This window comes from Limulus polyphemus, unplaced genomic scaffold (genome assembly GCF_000517525.1).
Source record: "Limulus polyphemus unplaced genomic scaffold, Limulus_polyphemus-2.1.2 Scaffold3156, whole genome shotgun sequence".
Taxonomy (NCBI): Eukaryota; Metazoa; Arthropoda; class Merostomata; order Xiphosura; family Limulidae; genus Limulus; species Limulus polyphemus.
The window spans coordinates 47731-64338 of record NW_013668766.1 but is presented as its reverse complement, the minus strand read 5'-3'; the positions used below and the strand labels follow the sequence as shown (position 1 = coordinate 64338).

At 36.0% G+C, this 16608-nt stretch overlaps 1 protein-coding gene across 2 annotated transcripts in view; it reads left to right on the top strand.

Annotated features, from left to right (window-relative positions):
• The window catches only part of LOC106468767 (SURP and G-patch domain-containing protein 1-like), a 74021-nt gene that overhangs the window by 41733 nt on the left and 15680 nt on the right, over positions 1–16608 (top strand). For both annotated transcript variants that reach the window (XM_013929208.2, XM_022397133.1), the window contains one exon: positions 15888–16012. In XM_013929208.2, the coding sequence (XP_013784662.1) occupies positions 15888–16012 (125 nt within the window). The remainder of the gene's footprint in view (positions 1–15887; positions 16013–16608) is intronic.

The window sequence follows — 16608 nt, the reverse complement described above, 5'->3', positions numbered from 1 at the left end:
TCAAAATATCAAAATAAGCACTCAAAAACGATTTTTTATTTGTTAAAGTTAGGCCTGAAACAGCCTTATTCTGCTCCACATTAAACAGGGATCGTCGTGTATTTACAAGCTTTTTCACTCTCATCCATTACTATATTTTATTTTTTTATTATTTAGGGAGTATTATAAATAGTTATGCTTTTAAAAGAAAAAAAAACTACTATTGTTATAAATAACACATTCAATTGAACTAAACTATGCATGCCTATTGAAATATATTTACACATGGCTTGTGTATATTGTATATATACATATATATTATTCATACCTTCGGTGTATAGGACACAAGCAGATTTTGTAAAAAAGTGCGTCTTATACACCGAAAAATATGGTAATACCCAACTTCACAACTTTCTGTGGTAGATACTGGAGGAAACTAATCATACATTTCTTACCCAACATTTATTTGTTTATGGATAGTTCCCTGAAAGAATGATAGTAGGTTACAAAGGATTTCAGAAAAAATAAGCCTGGGACAGATCTAACTTTGAGAAGTTTATTATAATTAGGATTAGTACTGGGAAAAGCATTAGTTTTGTTATTGAAGTGTAAGTATTTATAAATAGCCAAAAACCTGTCTCTAGATAAGATATTAGTAAACCAAGGAGTATGGAAAGGAAATAGGTAGAGCATTAGTCAGAAATAGAAGGATTACATTTGAGAAACATAGCTATAGTTAGACCAGTGTAAGCTAAAATATCCTGAACAGTAATATCAATCCATTTTTCTCACTCTCTATGGACAGGTTAAAGGGTATATGTTACAACATTTTAGTTATTTTCAAAATTTAATTAACCAACTTTATTATCATTGTATGTCAATAAAATTAGCATCACAAAGTATTTTATAATTCAAATTTTAACATTATATGTTTTAATTTCTTAATTCAAGAGAAAATATTTAGAAAAAATGCCAAATATGCTTTTTTGTTTGTCATGTATCACGTTTTCATATCTTATTGCTCAATTTTTATTTTATTATCCCTATCATACAAGGTATATTGTGGTTAACGAATTATAAACTCAAACTTCAGCTACTTAAACCTTAATAAATACTAGTAATATATATATATATATATACATGTTCCTAAGCACATACACCCTTTGTACAACTATACCAGTAAATTCTAACCACTTTGGAAAGATAACTAACATCTTAAAACCTACCAAGTTTATTGAATCAGCTTGGACTTTGTACAGACCCATAACATAATCATTTTCTTGCACTTTTATTACCTTAGACAATTCTTGTTGCAACCACTGTACTATAAACAAATCAATAGATCCTCTTCCACTATGTTCTCAGAACTGGGAATATGATAAACTCTGTGGTAAAATTCTGGTAATTGCATTACACATGCTTATTTGCTACAGATGGTGTCAGGTAAATAGTCTGTTGGCAGAAGCAGTGATTCATTGCTTTATGACCTGCAAGTTTCTACTTCTGCCTTGGTCCATACTAAAAAGAGTAGAACAGTACTACTCATTTTATTTTGCATTTTTAAATTTTTTAACTCTTTATCATCCATGGAAGTGTTTTTTCCATTACCGTAATTGGTGGAAATGATGTCTAGCATGCATCCCCTTCAGATGGATTCCTGTACGTGGTGAGGGGACCTCCCAGAGAAGATTCTGTATTTTCAGTTTACATCCTCTGGGATCTAAACATCCACCCACGTGTTTGCTGTGCATGGCTACCCATGAAGGGGAGGAAAGGATCCTGATGGTTGAGTGGTATCTGGGGCACTGCCACACACCACTTTGGCCTTGAATTCCTATAAGTGGGTGGCCAGGGTCAATCAGCTGGTCCTGTTGGGCTAGGGTCAACTGAGTACCAGTGTTGGGCATTCTCAACAGGTGTTGTGGACATTGTGTCTGATGCTGGTGTTTTGGGTATAGAGCTCACAAAACCCTGGTGTTGCTGCAGTGTCCTTGTTTGGCATTGTAGTGTGTTCCCTCATAGGACCCCATGGTGGGTGGGGTCATTTTGGATCTCCCAAATCCTCAAAAAAATTAAATAGTAAAAAATAAATAATTGGTAAACGACCATGTCTTGAAGACTGACCAGCAATCTTGAACCCTTTCTGAACCTGTACCTCGTTTTTTGATCTTACATTCCTTGTTCTTACAAATCTTTAGGGCAGATGTCCCCCTTTTTTATTCAGAAGGGATTAAAGGGGCTTGTTGGCTCTCCAAGTCAGTTAAGAAGCTACATTCTGGGGACATTGTGGTGGAAACATCTACACCAAAACACAGTGAACTCCTTCTTAACTCAAGGGCCATTGGGAATATACCCATTGAGGTTACTCCCTATGCTACTTTAAATTCCTCGTGAGGAGTTATTGTTGAGAGAGATTTGAAGAACATCCTCAAGTCAGAAATCCTCGCTGGTTTCTCCAGCCAAGGAGTTTCTGCAGTGTGACGTATCTCCACTCATAAAGAAGGAATTATTCTGCCTACCAATGTTCTTATTTTGATGTTTACATCGCTACGTCTATCTGCCTCTTCCAAGGCAGGTTATCTGAACTGCAGGGTATGGTCATATATTCCCAACCCTCTCGGATGTTTCCAGTGTCAGCAAATTCAGTCAATCGAAGGCATCTTGTCGTGGTTCTGAGACATGTGCTTGTTGTGGTGGCAAAGACCACAATGCCTACAAGTGCGAACTGAACCCTCACTTCATTAATTGTAGTTGTTCCCACCTGTCTTACTATTGTTCTTGCACTAAATGGGTGGAGAAGAAAGAGGTACAGCATTTTAAAACTGTTAACAACATTTCTTACCCTGAGGCTCGGAAGTTATTATCCCCTACTTCATCTTGGACATATGCTGCTGCACTATGCTCCACTGCTACAGTGGGAGTGCAGACTGACCTTTCCTTGCCTCCATCGTCAGAGTCTTTTTTGCATCATGTGAAGAGTCTTTTGCCCTCAATGTAAAACCGAGTTGACAAGTCCACATATTCCTATTTCTGTCCCCAACATTCCTTCCATTGACTGCCTGGGTCCACCTCATTTGGCCCCTGCTTCTGGTGTCTGTTCAGATCCATCTTCTTTGGTTCCTGAGATGTAGAACGATTATTTGTTCATGCCCTCAGTCGCTGGAATATAAGTCTAACGACAGAGATCTGCCCACTTGACCAAGGCCAGGATCCGTGGAGGTTGATAGACCTCCTTCTAGTAAAGAAAAATGGCATGGTCATAAACAGAAGGGTTCTCTGCCCAATTCTCTTCCATGTTGGTACAGTGGAACTGTCAAGGTTTTCGTTCTAATCTGGATGATATTAAGGTCTTAATCAACTCCTATCATTACGTGTGTCTTTCTTTACAGGAAAAATTCCTGAAACCTGCCAATGCACTCTTCTTTCGGCTGTTTTCTTTATACAGGAATGACAGGTTGTGTGATGGACAAGCGCATGGAGGGGTTTCATTGCTGGTCGACCAGCATGTGCCTATACCATGTCAGTGTCACTCGATACTCCCTTGGAGGCCATAGCCGTCCATGTTTCCTTGGGTCGTACCATCACTCTTTGTTCTCCCTACCTGTCTCCAGGAGAGACTTATGATCAATCAAACCTTGATGCTCATTGAACAGTTGCCATCTCCCTTTTTAATCCTGGGACACGATCCCCTCTGGGGTGGTGCCAATATTGATGGGAGGGGTCGTTCCCTAGAGCGTATGCTCTCAGATCACAACCTTTCTCTCTTCAATACTGGTTCTTATACTTATTTTCATGCACCTAGTCAGTCTTTTACTGGCATTGATCTATCTATTTTTTCCCCTTCACTTTTCTCTTAGATAGGGTGGTTAATGCTCATCTCGTTTGGTTCCTTGAATGGAACAACCTCCTCTCATCCACCCAGTGTGGGTTCTCAGGGCTGTGTCTTGAGTGACGTACTTTTCTGTATCAAGATCAATGCTATCACTACATAACTTCCTACTACTGTTGCTAACGGACTCAATGTTGAAGACTTCTACATCTCGTATAGGTTGTTGAACATTAGGTTTATTGATTGGCAGCTTCAGACTGCCCTCAATTGCTTGTTGAAGTAGACCTTTTACCTTTTCTTTTTTCCAAAATCTTTTGCATGCATTTTTGCCACAAACAGGGTCTACATCCCAATCCCAAGCTCTGTCTCGGTGATGTTGTTCTTCCCGTGGTCCCTGAGGCAAAGTTCTTGAGGCTTATTTTTTATTGTAAGCTTACTTTCATTCCTCACGTAAAACAGCTACGTGTCAAGTGTCCATTGGCACTGAACATCCTCTGTGTTCTCTCTTCCATCTCTTGGGGAGTGGATCGATGTTTTGTACTCAAGATCTATCGTGCTCTTATTCGATCCAAACTGAACTATGGGTCTATAGTTCTGCCAGGACCTCAGCCTTCAAGATGATGGCCCTATTTACCATCTGGGGATTTGGCTCTGCATAGGGGCTTTCCGTACTTCACCAGTTCAAAGTTTGTATACTGAGTCCCACAAACCTCCAGTTCACCTCCACCATTTGCAACTTTCTTTACAGTATGCTACCAAGCTTCAATTGTTACCACAGCATCCCACCTGGGATTGTGTCTTTCTTCATCAGTGGGCTGCTCTCTTTCAGAATAGATGGTCTGCAATTCTTACCTTTCGCTTTTGTATCCAGGCTCAACTGGTTGAATTGGGTTTGGCATTATGTGACATTTCTGTCCCCAGTGATCAGCCAATTCCACCATGGCTTATTACCATCCCTGTATGTGACCTTTCCTTAAGTCATCTGAAGAAGGCGGATACTCCCGATTGGAAGTACCATCTTTTCTTTGCTGAACATCTTTCAAACTATTCTTCTATTCCCATTTCTACAGATGGTTCCAAATCAGGTGATTCTGTGGGCTCTGCCATGGTTTGTTGTGGCTCAGTGGCTGCTCACAGGATCCCCTCTACTGTTCCTGTGTTCACTGCTGAGCTGTATGCCATTTCTCTTGCCGTGAATCATGTAGAAGCTATGCAGTACAGCGATTGCACTATTTACACAGACTGTTTTAGCTCTTTACTAGTGGCCCAGTAATTGCTTAACATTAGTTCTCACCCTGTTCTTGCCAATATTCAACAAAGACTGGCCCATTTTTGTCTATCTTCTGTTTCCATGCAGTTTTCTAGATAACTGGCTATGTCAGTATTTCTGTGAATGAGCTCGCAAACACTGCAACAAAGTCCATCTGCTTTGGTGCCATCATGACCGTGCCTGTCCCCTAAATAGACTACGGTGTTGTATTCAAGTAATGACTTGTTGGCAGTTGACTTGGGATGAGCAACATCATAACAAGATTTTCCAAACCAAACCTTCTATTGCTCTTTGGCTGTCAAGATTCCATAAGGATCGGAAGGAGGAAGTTGTCCTGGCTATGCTATGCATTGGTCATGGTTTTTTAACTCGTTCTTTTATTTTATCTGGTACTGACCCACCATTGTGTAGCCTTTGTGTCATCAAGTCACAATAGCCTACATGTTACTGTCGTGCCGTCGTTATGACCATGAGTGGTGGCACCATTTTCGACATATACTTTCTACGGTTTTACCCCTGATGATGGTCATTGGTGATGGTGACACTGTCCAACTTGACCGTGGTATTAGTTTTTTGTGGGTTTTAGGCCTTTTTAATTCTATTTAAATCTTTAATCTCAATTTTGGACATTGTTTAGTTTTAACCCATCTTACTTTTACAGTTTTTACTGGTTATTTGGTGCAGATAGCCTAGTTGCTTTGTGCCAAAAAATGCAAAACAACCAACCAACTAGCATGCATAAATATACAGGTAGAGATGATAAAGGGTTCAAGTTTTATGCTGGTCAAACTCAGTGAGCGTTAGGGTACTGTCAGTTATGGTTTGTGTTTTAGTGCAGTGCTCCTGAAGAAGCTGTAAAGCTAAACTTTGAGTATTCAATTAAAGAAAAATAACAAATTTGGTTTTATAAGATTGTTTATTTCTAGTATTGTATTTAAACACCAATATGTACTACAGAAATTAAATAACAATATAAGTAAGTAAGAAATTCTATAGCAAACAGAGCTAAACCAAAATTAACTTTTAATATATTACTGTAAGTTAAGTATTTATTAGTTGATATACAAGTACTAAAGCCATTTCATAAACATTTTCAAATAATCAAAGTAAATTTCTAAGAGGGGATAAATCATGTTGGAACACTGTAGTATAAATAAGCCAATAAATTGCTTTATGGTTGCTAACAGTAAAAGTAAGATAGACTTGAAAAAGAAAGAAGTAGAAATTCTCAAGATAAATACTTCAGAACTTTCTGTTCAGTACTGAAAAGGAATGAACAGTACTACTCATTTCATGTTTTGTCACCTTTTCTTTTCATTTTTCTATAGATTAGAGAATTAATATACTGTTTAGCGAAAAAAAATAATTAATATTCATTTAGGATTCTCTAAAGGTTATACAAATGATATATGAAAAAAAGTGTTTGTTTGTCTTTATCATGAAAATCGTCTTTCACCCAGACTGACTCAGTTACAGACATCATAAAATCCCAGGCAAATATTTAGTGAAAGTACTTTTATTAAGAAATCAGATTTTTTTATATATAACAGACTGGTAATGCTTACTAAAAGTTTGCCATATTTTTGTGAAGATACACTTCGTAAATTCAGAATTATAATATATATATATTATAATATATATATATATATATATATATAGTTTCTTGTTTAAATGGTGATTACAAGGTCAGTCAAAATAACAAAGCTTGTATACAGAGAATTAATGGGTACATGTCTACATTATATGGTGTCATGGCAAGTGTCAAATGTTTGTTAGTTTTATACCATTATTCATCATTAAACTTTGATTTCCATCTAATGAGCCTGTTAAATGCATATTTCAGTTTTTACACAAATTGAAACACGCCTTAGTTTATATTAGAAGACCTAAACGTGGCACATTCACACACATTCAGTTGTTTGAAGCTTTAAGGTATCCATGGGTTTTGACTCTTTTCTTTCTCATTTCTGCAAGCTGTTTAACCTTGTTGCAAATGGATTTTCATTAACCAAGTTGTGCAGTTATGAGTTATGTATGTTGCTTTCTTAGAAACAAATGTCAATACGTTGCTTTCTTTTTATTTTTGTTAGCTGAGAATGCAGGCATACTGTCCCCTCTTTTTGAGGGGGAGAATGAATTTGAATGCTTGTATCTTCCTCCTGGTTTTGCTTTGGGAACTTCTCTTTCTGTTAAGGAGAGCCCTCAAACTTCTCATTATCAGGACTTAATATCAGAGATATATACCATTCCTTCTCTTTCTCCTGTGTCATATGACATTTTTTTTTCCTTCCTTCATAATCCTAACCCTAGCAACTTTTTAATTTTTCCTCCTTCTGGCTTTGTCATTCACTCTGATTCATTTCTTGACCAACTGTGTTCTCACAACCTCATGTCTTGCTCACCTCATCTATCAGACTCTTATATCAAAGCTTATAGTCATTTTGAATTACCCTTTCTTAATTCTTAAAATTGGGAATCTCTCTTGCACGTTTGGGAAAACGGACTCTTTGTGATCAGTTTTGCTTTCCAGTGTCCAATACTTCTGTCTTTGCCTGATTTTTCTCACGTTACTTCATTACCTCTTCTCTCTACATCTCATGTGCACCATGTCCCAGATTATTTTTAAAGCAATTCTAATTCGCTTCTCTACTTTGGCCATTCCACTTTTTCTAACCTTTCCCTGCTTACTTGACTCCCTTGTTGTTGGGTGGGGATACTCACTTTCCCAGGTTCAACCTCCTTTTTCCTTTCTATGAGACCTTTGCCCTGAAGTTTTGGAAGGTAAAACTGATTCTGTCAACTCAATGATGGAGTTTGCCCATCATTAGTCCTTGCTTTTGTCCTTAGTTTCCTGTCTGTTCTAAACCCCACTTCACCTCTGTATTTCATCCAAGCCCCTCTTCTTTTCATGCTTCAAATCCCATTTCTAGCTAGTGTTGGATTTGCCAAACTCGTCAGTAATTACCAGGTTGCTTCAGGTCCTAAGGGGGATCATCTGTCACAGTTTGCCACCAAAAGATGGGTTACTCAAATTCTTACCCACAAACTTTACATTTCTCTTCCCCTCCTCTGCTCAGTCCTAACCCTGTTTCCTTTCCTCCTCCATCTATCTTCATTTCAAGGAAGCTGTGTCATATTTGTTGGACAAACAAACTGCAGAAAGGGTGTATGACCCTCCTCCGGGGTTTTACCCTCATGTCTTTGTGGTCTCAAAAAAAGAAACGGGGACTGATGTACTGTTATCAACCTTTCCTTCCTCAGTTGCTCCCTGGTTGTCCCACACTATTATATGGAAAATTTCTTTTTCCTTTGTTTGTCCTTTTTGCTCAGACTGTGGATGACCAAGGCTGACATTTTGGATGCATACCTGCATATCTCCATTTCAGCATTCTCACAACATTTTCTTTGCTTCATTCAGCAAGATCATATCTTCTAGTTTTGAGTTCTTCTGTTCAAGTATAGTGTCAGTCTTTTACATCTTAAACCTCATAACGTTTTCTTTGCTTCATTCATCAATATTATATCTTCCAGGTTTTAGCAGCTCTTCTTTTCAGCATCTTAAACTAGATTGTCTGGGCCTTTGCTTGCCATCTTCATAAACCAGGACTGTGATTTCATTTCTTCATAGATGATTGGCTTCTCCTGTCCCACTCCCATGAAGAGTCTTCCCTTCATACTTGCCTTCTTCTGCAGAAGCTGCCTGTTGTGGATGGCTTGTCAAAATCCTGAATCTTTCCTCACTACCACCCAATATCTTGTTCACCTGGAGTTTTCTTCAACTCCTTTCTCTGCCACGCTTAACCTTCTCCCATCTGCCTACAAGCTCTGAAACTACTGGTCACCAAGAATCACACCTCTCCTACTCCTACTGTATGAGAGGTTCTAGTGCTTTTGGGAACCATGGTTTCACTAGAATCACTTATCCACTCAGACCAGACCTGCATCTCTTCACTGATGCTAACCTATCTGGTTGGGGAGCATCTCTAAAAAGTAATCTCACGTCAGGCACATGGACCAATGACAAGTTCTCTCTCCATATCAACACACTTGAACTTCTGGCAGTCCATCAGGCATGTTCCCATTTCTTACCCCTCCTTGTGGATCATTTAGTTATGATCTATTCTAACAAATCCATGGCTATGTGCTGTATCAACTGCCAAGGGGTTACCTGATCCAAGACCCTTTGCTTTCAAACCCTGGACCTTCTCTATTGGGCTAGTTTTCAATGGGTTTATCTCTCATGTGCCACGTGCTATGAACCTGGTTTCATTCTCTCTCTCTTGGCTGGACTCTATATTGCCCATGGAAGGTTTCTTCATTCCCATGTGTGACTGGGACCTCAGTGTAGTTCTGTTCACTCATACCCTTGAATGTTTCGAGCCATAGGCAGCTTGCACCTTAAACCACCTCTCACTCAAGACCTATTTTCTCTTACTTCTTGCTTATGGTCACTGTCATTTTGATATTTACTCTATCAGTTCTTCCTGTACTATCATCCATCACTCTTATATTCTTCTTTATCCTGACTGGTCATTTCTGCCCAAGTCTTCATCTGCTCAGGTAGGTGACCTCTTTTTTTTTTTCTCTCTTATCTCCCTTCCTTTTGTTTCCCCACCTCTATGATCAGTCAGACCTGGACACACTGTTGTGCCCTGTTTATGCTGTTAATTGCTACTTATCTGATACTTCAGCCTTTAACCTTTTTCAGATGGGTCACGGGTGAAAGGCCATGTCATCGTGTTTATTGACTCGCTTTAAAAATTTTATTTAACTACTATTTTATGAATTTATGTCAATAAGTTTGGTATCAAACTGTTGATTATAATTCAAATTTTAGTATTATACATTACTCAATTTCATAATTTAAAAGTAAATATTTAAAAAAACACAGTTAAACATTGATTTTTGTGTGTCCTGTGATATGTTGCAAGCAGCACTGGTTCAAATTAGATGTTTGTGGTGTCAAAATACTAAGTCTATAGTTTCGTATGAATTAGGAACTCAAACTACCAATATTGGCATGCTAGAATATAAAATAAGAACCTCTTATCTTTTATATTTGCTAAGATATTGCTCATGTAACAAATCAAACACAGTGGCACCCCAACCACCTCGTTCCATTTTTGAAAACACTCCCTTATATACACTTACTTCTATATATGACATGAATACCCAATCAGAATGTCCCCCAAGTGGCTTTCTCAGCCATTTTAACATGTTTGGACACCATCTTTTCTTTCGAACCAAGATTTCAAGGAGGTACGTTGTGTCTTTAGTGTGCTCCAAATTTCATATTTTTTTAGACTGAAATACAGCTTAGTTACTAACCTTGATCAATTATAGTGGAATTGTATAGTATTGATATAGTAATGTATGATTTTTTGGTTATTCAACTGTATATATAAAACATTAAACACATCCAACACGTGAAATTTTAAAAGGCTTAGCAACCAAGTACAAAGGTTGTTACAGTGGTGGTTACAAAATTGGTCAAATCTACCAAACCTGTACAGAGATTCATTACTGAAAATAACTGATAAAATATAAAGCTTCTTCTTAAGAAACGCTTGATAACTATCTGGACATTATAAAAATTTCGCATGTTTAATTTGAAATTTTTCTGATGTATAAAAGTATTTTTTATCTTAAAATGAAAATTACTTTGCATGTTGGACAGGCATGAGAAAAACATTGCTTTACAAACCTTAAGACTTAATATAAAAAAAGTTGATGTTTTGCATATGAAAGCATTGGAATAAACTGATAATTTGCCAAAGTGGTTAAAAGGTTAATTCCAGGGACCGATCCCATGCTGAAAGAGTTAAAGACTTTTCATTCCCTGGGATTCCTCTTCCTCCATGGGCATCTCCCCTTTTACTTTTACAGGTGTGGTCAATCAACTTCTACATTTGGTCTACTCCTCATTGGAGGTTGATACTCACAAACTGTTCCACATTTCGTCCCATCAGATTCATCACCTCACTCACTTCCAACAACTGCTTTCATCACTCATTATCTTCACCATCTGGTTATTTCCTTTGATGAAAGTTACCACCTGCCTTTATTTGCCATTCTACAGTCTACCCACCATCTATAGACAGGTGAGTGCATCTTTATTTTTCTACAGCCTTCTTTCATTTATAGAATTCTGCCAGATGGTTGGTGGTACTAAAAATCTGCATTGAACCAGGATAACAAGAAATGCTCATACTATCCACCCTGCTCCATATATGCCCACTTTGAAATGGGGTGTAACACAAGACCACTTGAAGTATCCTCATGGTATATCTATGTATCTAACTTTTAGTCTGATCCAGATCATACCTATTCCCTGGATTATCCTAGAAAAAGCTAGCACCAGGGAGTGTTCTGCCTGCTTCCCTGACTTTCACTTGCCAGCTATGCAAAATAGGGTTTCAGGATCACCCATTGCACTGTCTCCAGTAAAATACTTTTTTTGGAGTGAAAAACTGATGGTCATCCAGGCATTTTCTTCAAGTCTACCAACCACAAATTTCTCCCCACCCCTGTTTCTCATCAAGTGAAGCACAGGAGACCCTTGTTACTTACCAGTTCCTAGATGCTGGGATGGTGGACCATGGAGAACTTTCACCTATTGGACTAGTAAGTTGGGGTGATATACAATTGAGTACCAGTACAGTGGGAAGTGGTGTCCCTTTTAGTGTTGCATATATCACCCCTTATAAACTTATAAATATCATGCTGTCTCCCATGGGTGTGCCCCTATGGAGCTCTTGCCATCAGGTGTCACCCCCCCCCCCATGGGTTTTCTTTGGGAACTTTCTGAAAGGAGTTCATCTAGTGAGATCTTTATATCGGCCCCTCCACCACTTCAGTGTAAGATTCTAGCTTAACTGTATGCAGAGGTGTGGTATTGTCTCAGATGTTAACAATTTCCTTACTTTAGAATGTATTTCTGATAGATACTCACCTTCCTCACACACATTTCCATCCATCCTCCCTGCCTTTGGTGCACCTTTGTATTTCTTGCCTCATGAAGGAATGATGTTCTCAAGTGCAAATGCTTGAGGAAGCTGTTGCACATAGAAATGTATTGCTCTCCTATTAGTGCAGTGCTTTTGCTACAGAATAATGTCGTTATGCAGTTGTGCAATTCACAAGAAATTTCATAACATTAGATGGGATTTCACTGAAGGCTTGTAGTATGCAGTTCTCTAAGCCAGACATGCAGGGAAGATAACTTAATTCTCTCGCTACATGCAGGTCAAAGTGTGCATGTCATGACATTTTAGAGTTACATTCAAATATTTAATTACACTACTCTATTGTCATGGCATGTGGATAGCCATGGCATCAAAAACATACTTAATAAACCAAAATTTATTATATGAAATTTAGGTTCTTAACTTTATAAGGAAATATTCTTTAAAAAATCTTAATTTTCCCCAGTATGAGAATTGTGACATTTGCTCTCGTAAGTATCCCCTCTTCCCTAATTTATTTACTAACCCTCCCAGAAGTATATTATTGGATGTAAATTACTTATTATGATATAGTTATTACTCAGGCAAAGTGAAATTTTATAACATTCAATCTTATTTGTTTACTGAGCCATAAACTAGAAAATGAGACCTCTTGCCACACCCACTTTTCACATCCTCTCTTTCACAAAGTGCCAGTAGTTCTTTCTAATGTTTAATACTATATTTTTTATAACCAATAGAAAGCTAAGGTTTTAATCTATCGAATGATGTATTATATTACATTGTTTTATATACAGAGAATTGTCTATTTCTCTTTCAGTTCAAATGTTATTCCTACAGGAAGCACATCAGCAACCTTAGCTGAATTTTTAATGGCTCTTATTGCATAGTTCGATAGTTAAAGGGTATTTTCTGCTTTTTACGTGCTGTTATTCTGTGTTCTTAGGTGCATTATTTAATTAAATTAAAAATTATATAGTGTAGTAGTACCATTAGTTTAAAAGAGTAAGGTTAAGTTTCATCAACAGTTGACAGCCAAAAAAAAAAAGACTCCGGTAATTATTATATATCTTGATTTTCATGTGTATTCTTTATTTATTATTCTAAAAGTAACAAATTTAAAAATTAGAAACTTGTTAGGTTAGATTAGGTAAGATAAAAAAACTAATAATTCTTTGTGAAGTACACTCACAAGTAGCTTGTTCATTACATAATTCGATAAGGTAAGTGAGCTACACATTAAGCGAATGATTTACAACTTGTTTGGTGGGATTATTAGTTAGACCCAGTTCAAACTGTAATAAAACAATAAACTTAAATAGAAACTGATATATATATAGTTACTAGCTTTAAGTTTCCTCCTGCATTTTGAAATCATTCTAGAAGATAAAAAAGGTAATTTAGAATTATTTGTACTTACAGTGATTATGAGATCGGTCAATTATTTGACTGATCCTGTATATGTGTAAGGTTTAGAAAATAACATAAGATATGAAGTTTTACTGAAAAAAAAATTTGAAATTTCTGTAGAGGGTATTAGAGATTACATAAATGAAATTTGACAATGTTTAGATGAAGAAAAGTATTTCTAATCTCAACAACATGAAAATAACTTTTCACTCAGAGCAGTCAACACTTTGACTCCATATATTCACGAAGAAATTTTTAGTTACAACAATTTATTAAAAATTCTGATTTTATCAACAAAAGTCTTGTAATGTTTACTGGAAGCTTTCAAAATTTTGTGAAGATACACAAAACATAGTAAAAGTTGTAGTATGGAAACCATGAGTTGATAATGATGCATAATGTGGTATAGCCTGTATTTTGGTGTTGCATTTTATTTGTGATGTGATAGTATCAAAATGTGTGTCACAAGCAGCTGAAAGTTTGGGTCATACTGAATTTAAACAATCTCATTTAAAAGGTTCTTTTGTATATGACAGCAAGTGGTTTGTATACTGTTGTTTAGTAACAGAAACTGTTTCACATTCAAAATATCCCCATTTTGTTTTGTTTTTTATGGCCAAATGAGGTGGCATGAAAAACTTTATAATTTTGAGATTACATTATGTTTATAATGGCAGTTAAGCTTGTTATTACAGAGGCTTTGTTCCAGCTAGCACAAGCTGATAGTGTTGTTAACTGGGTGGCATAATACTCATGACAGAAGCTGTCTCTCATACAAGTTGCCTTCTGTATATGGTAATGTGTAATCCTTAGTAAAATAAAAGCTACGTTAATGAATTCCTCTTTTTATATATAAGAAGTGAATCAGTTGGACAGAAGTATTTATACAATCATAAAAGTTACCTAAAACTAACATTCATCAAAAATAGTGTAGTCTTGATCATGCGGTGATAATAAAAAATTAATTTGCATTACTAACACAATATATTCTTGTAATGCTTCTCAGTAACTCAGTTTTGGAAGAGTATCATTTATATTCAGTGCATTATATTTTGACAACTTTAGCATTTTCTTTAATTAATACCATCCCTCACCCCTGGTGGTTCAACAATAAGTCTGGTGGCTTATATCTTAAAAAATCAGGTTTCAGTACCCATGATGGACACAGCACAGATTGTTCATCATATGTATCTTTCTACCTAACAATAAACAAACATCACTGAAAACCAGTATACTAAAATTGGATTTGACAGTAGTTGAACTTAATTTTAGTTGTATTGCATTGTAGTGGTAAAATTTTTGTCACATAGTACTGAATTCCTAAATCAATAGCAGTCACTAACTTTATCTAGCATAGTGCATTCTGATCATGGTCATAAGTTTTCAACAAACCGTGATGAATCACAAACAGGTGAGTTTGTTTCGAAAGTACTTCATCAAATTGCTGAAACAAATAATCACAATGAAATAATTAGCACAAAGGATCAGAAAAAAAAGTAAAGTAGATTACAGAAGACACATAAACATTTATTACCCCATCCTTTTTAAACTTTACCCTTTTTACGCATAAAGAAGATTAGTTTATTATTTGACAGGGTACAAATTTCTTGTTCTTTTGAAATCCATTTTAAAACGTAATATTTGTCATAAAGTGATCAATTCAAAGATGGTGAGACAGTGTGTGTGTGAGTGGGAAATTTGTATCTGTATTTATTTATAAGAATAACTTGTGTGTTTTTTGAATCTTTAAAGTTAGAAATATTAAGATTTGTTAAAAGAACTCTTTTGTAAGGTGTTTTAATGACAGGTGATAACTGTTTATTTATATTTCTTGGTGTAATGTTCATGTAGTTTAATCTATTTCCAGTTTTTTTCTAATGACTAGAATTGTGCATTAATTCAGCTTTGTGCCTTTATTCCAGAAAATTATTTCTGTAATGGCAAATATTTAGTTTTGTCAAATCTAATGGTGCTTAGTAGAAACTAAATGAGTGCAATTTATGGTCTAAGTGTACAGTATAATTACAGGGATTTTGATACTGCAATGCAATCAAGTTTTCTCTAGTTTTTAATAAATTGTACATGTAATAAATATTTTTAGCTCAGAGCCTAAACAGTGGCATTTAGACCAGTTATGTTGGAGGATTTGTATGGGATACAGTAGGATGAGTTCATGGCTTAGCACCTTATTGTGTGATACCAGAAAGTGTTTTTTGATACTAGATCCCAAACATTTCATATCACATAAGTCACTAGGATAACTTTAAGATTTATATCACTGAGTAATAATGTTTAACATACACTTCTTTTGAAGTAAAACATTTTGCCAGACACACACACACACTCGCTCTAAACATATTTTGGTATCATTCTGTCAAGTGTAAAATAGTGGTCTTCAACATGAAAAGTATTTGTTTGTTCTCTTTCTCTTCAGTTTCTTGAATAACAAGCAAAGCTTCACATACAAGTATTTTCTCCAGAGAGTTAAAGAACTTACTCAAGCCAAGAAGAGGGCTGAAGCTAGTGGAAGTATTAAAACAGAAGGAAAATCCAGATCAGGTATGTTTTTTTTTGTTTTTTTTTGTCTAGATTCAAAATTTAATTAAACTACATTATCATCATTATATTTAATAAATATTGCATAAAAATGTAGTTTACAGTTCATATCTAAATTTTCAATCTTCACTTCTCTGTAGCACATGGCACTTCTTCACTCCAAATTTTCCATAGTGGGTATTCTTTCCACTTGTATTTGAGCTTTAATATAAATTAAACAATTATGATGTAGATATTGACAAGCCGTAATATCAATTTATAGCCTCCAATCTTTTTGCTTTACTGAAATATAAATCTGAAAGTTAAACCCACATATAACACTCTCTTATCACATCCTGTCTGTCAATAATTCTGTTTGACATTTGCTCTTGGATTATTTATACCCAATAGAAAGAGAAGATTTTAATTTACTGAATTCCTTATAAAATTAGTTTGTTCCAACAACAGGTTTTGAATTATTCTGCCTACAGTTTCATTCTTTGCAATCAGAGTCACCTTGATAAGCCTTTTTAAATTTCATATTATTTTCGCAATGTGTTAAAATATACACCTGGAAAAAAGTTAAGCACCCCCGTGTTTTTTCAAGTGATTCAGATTCG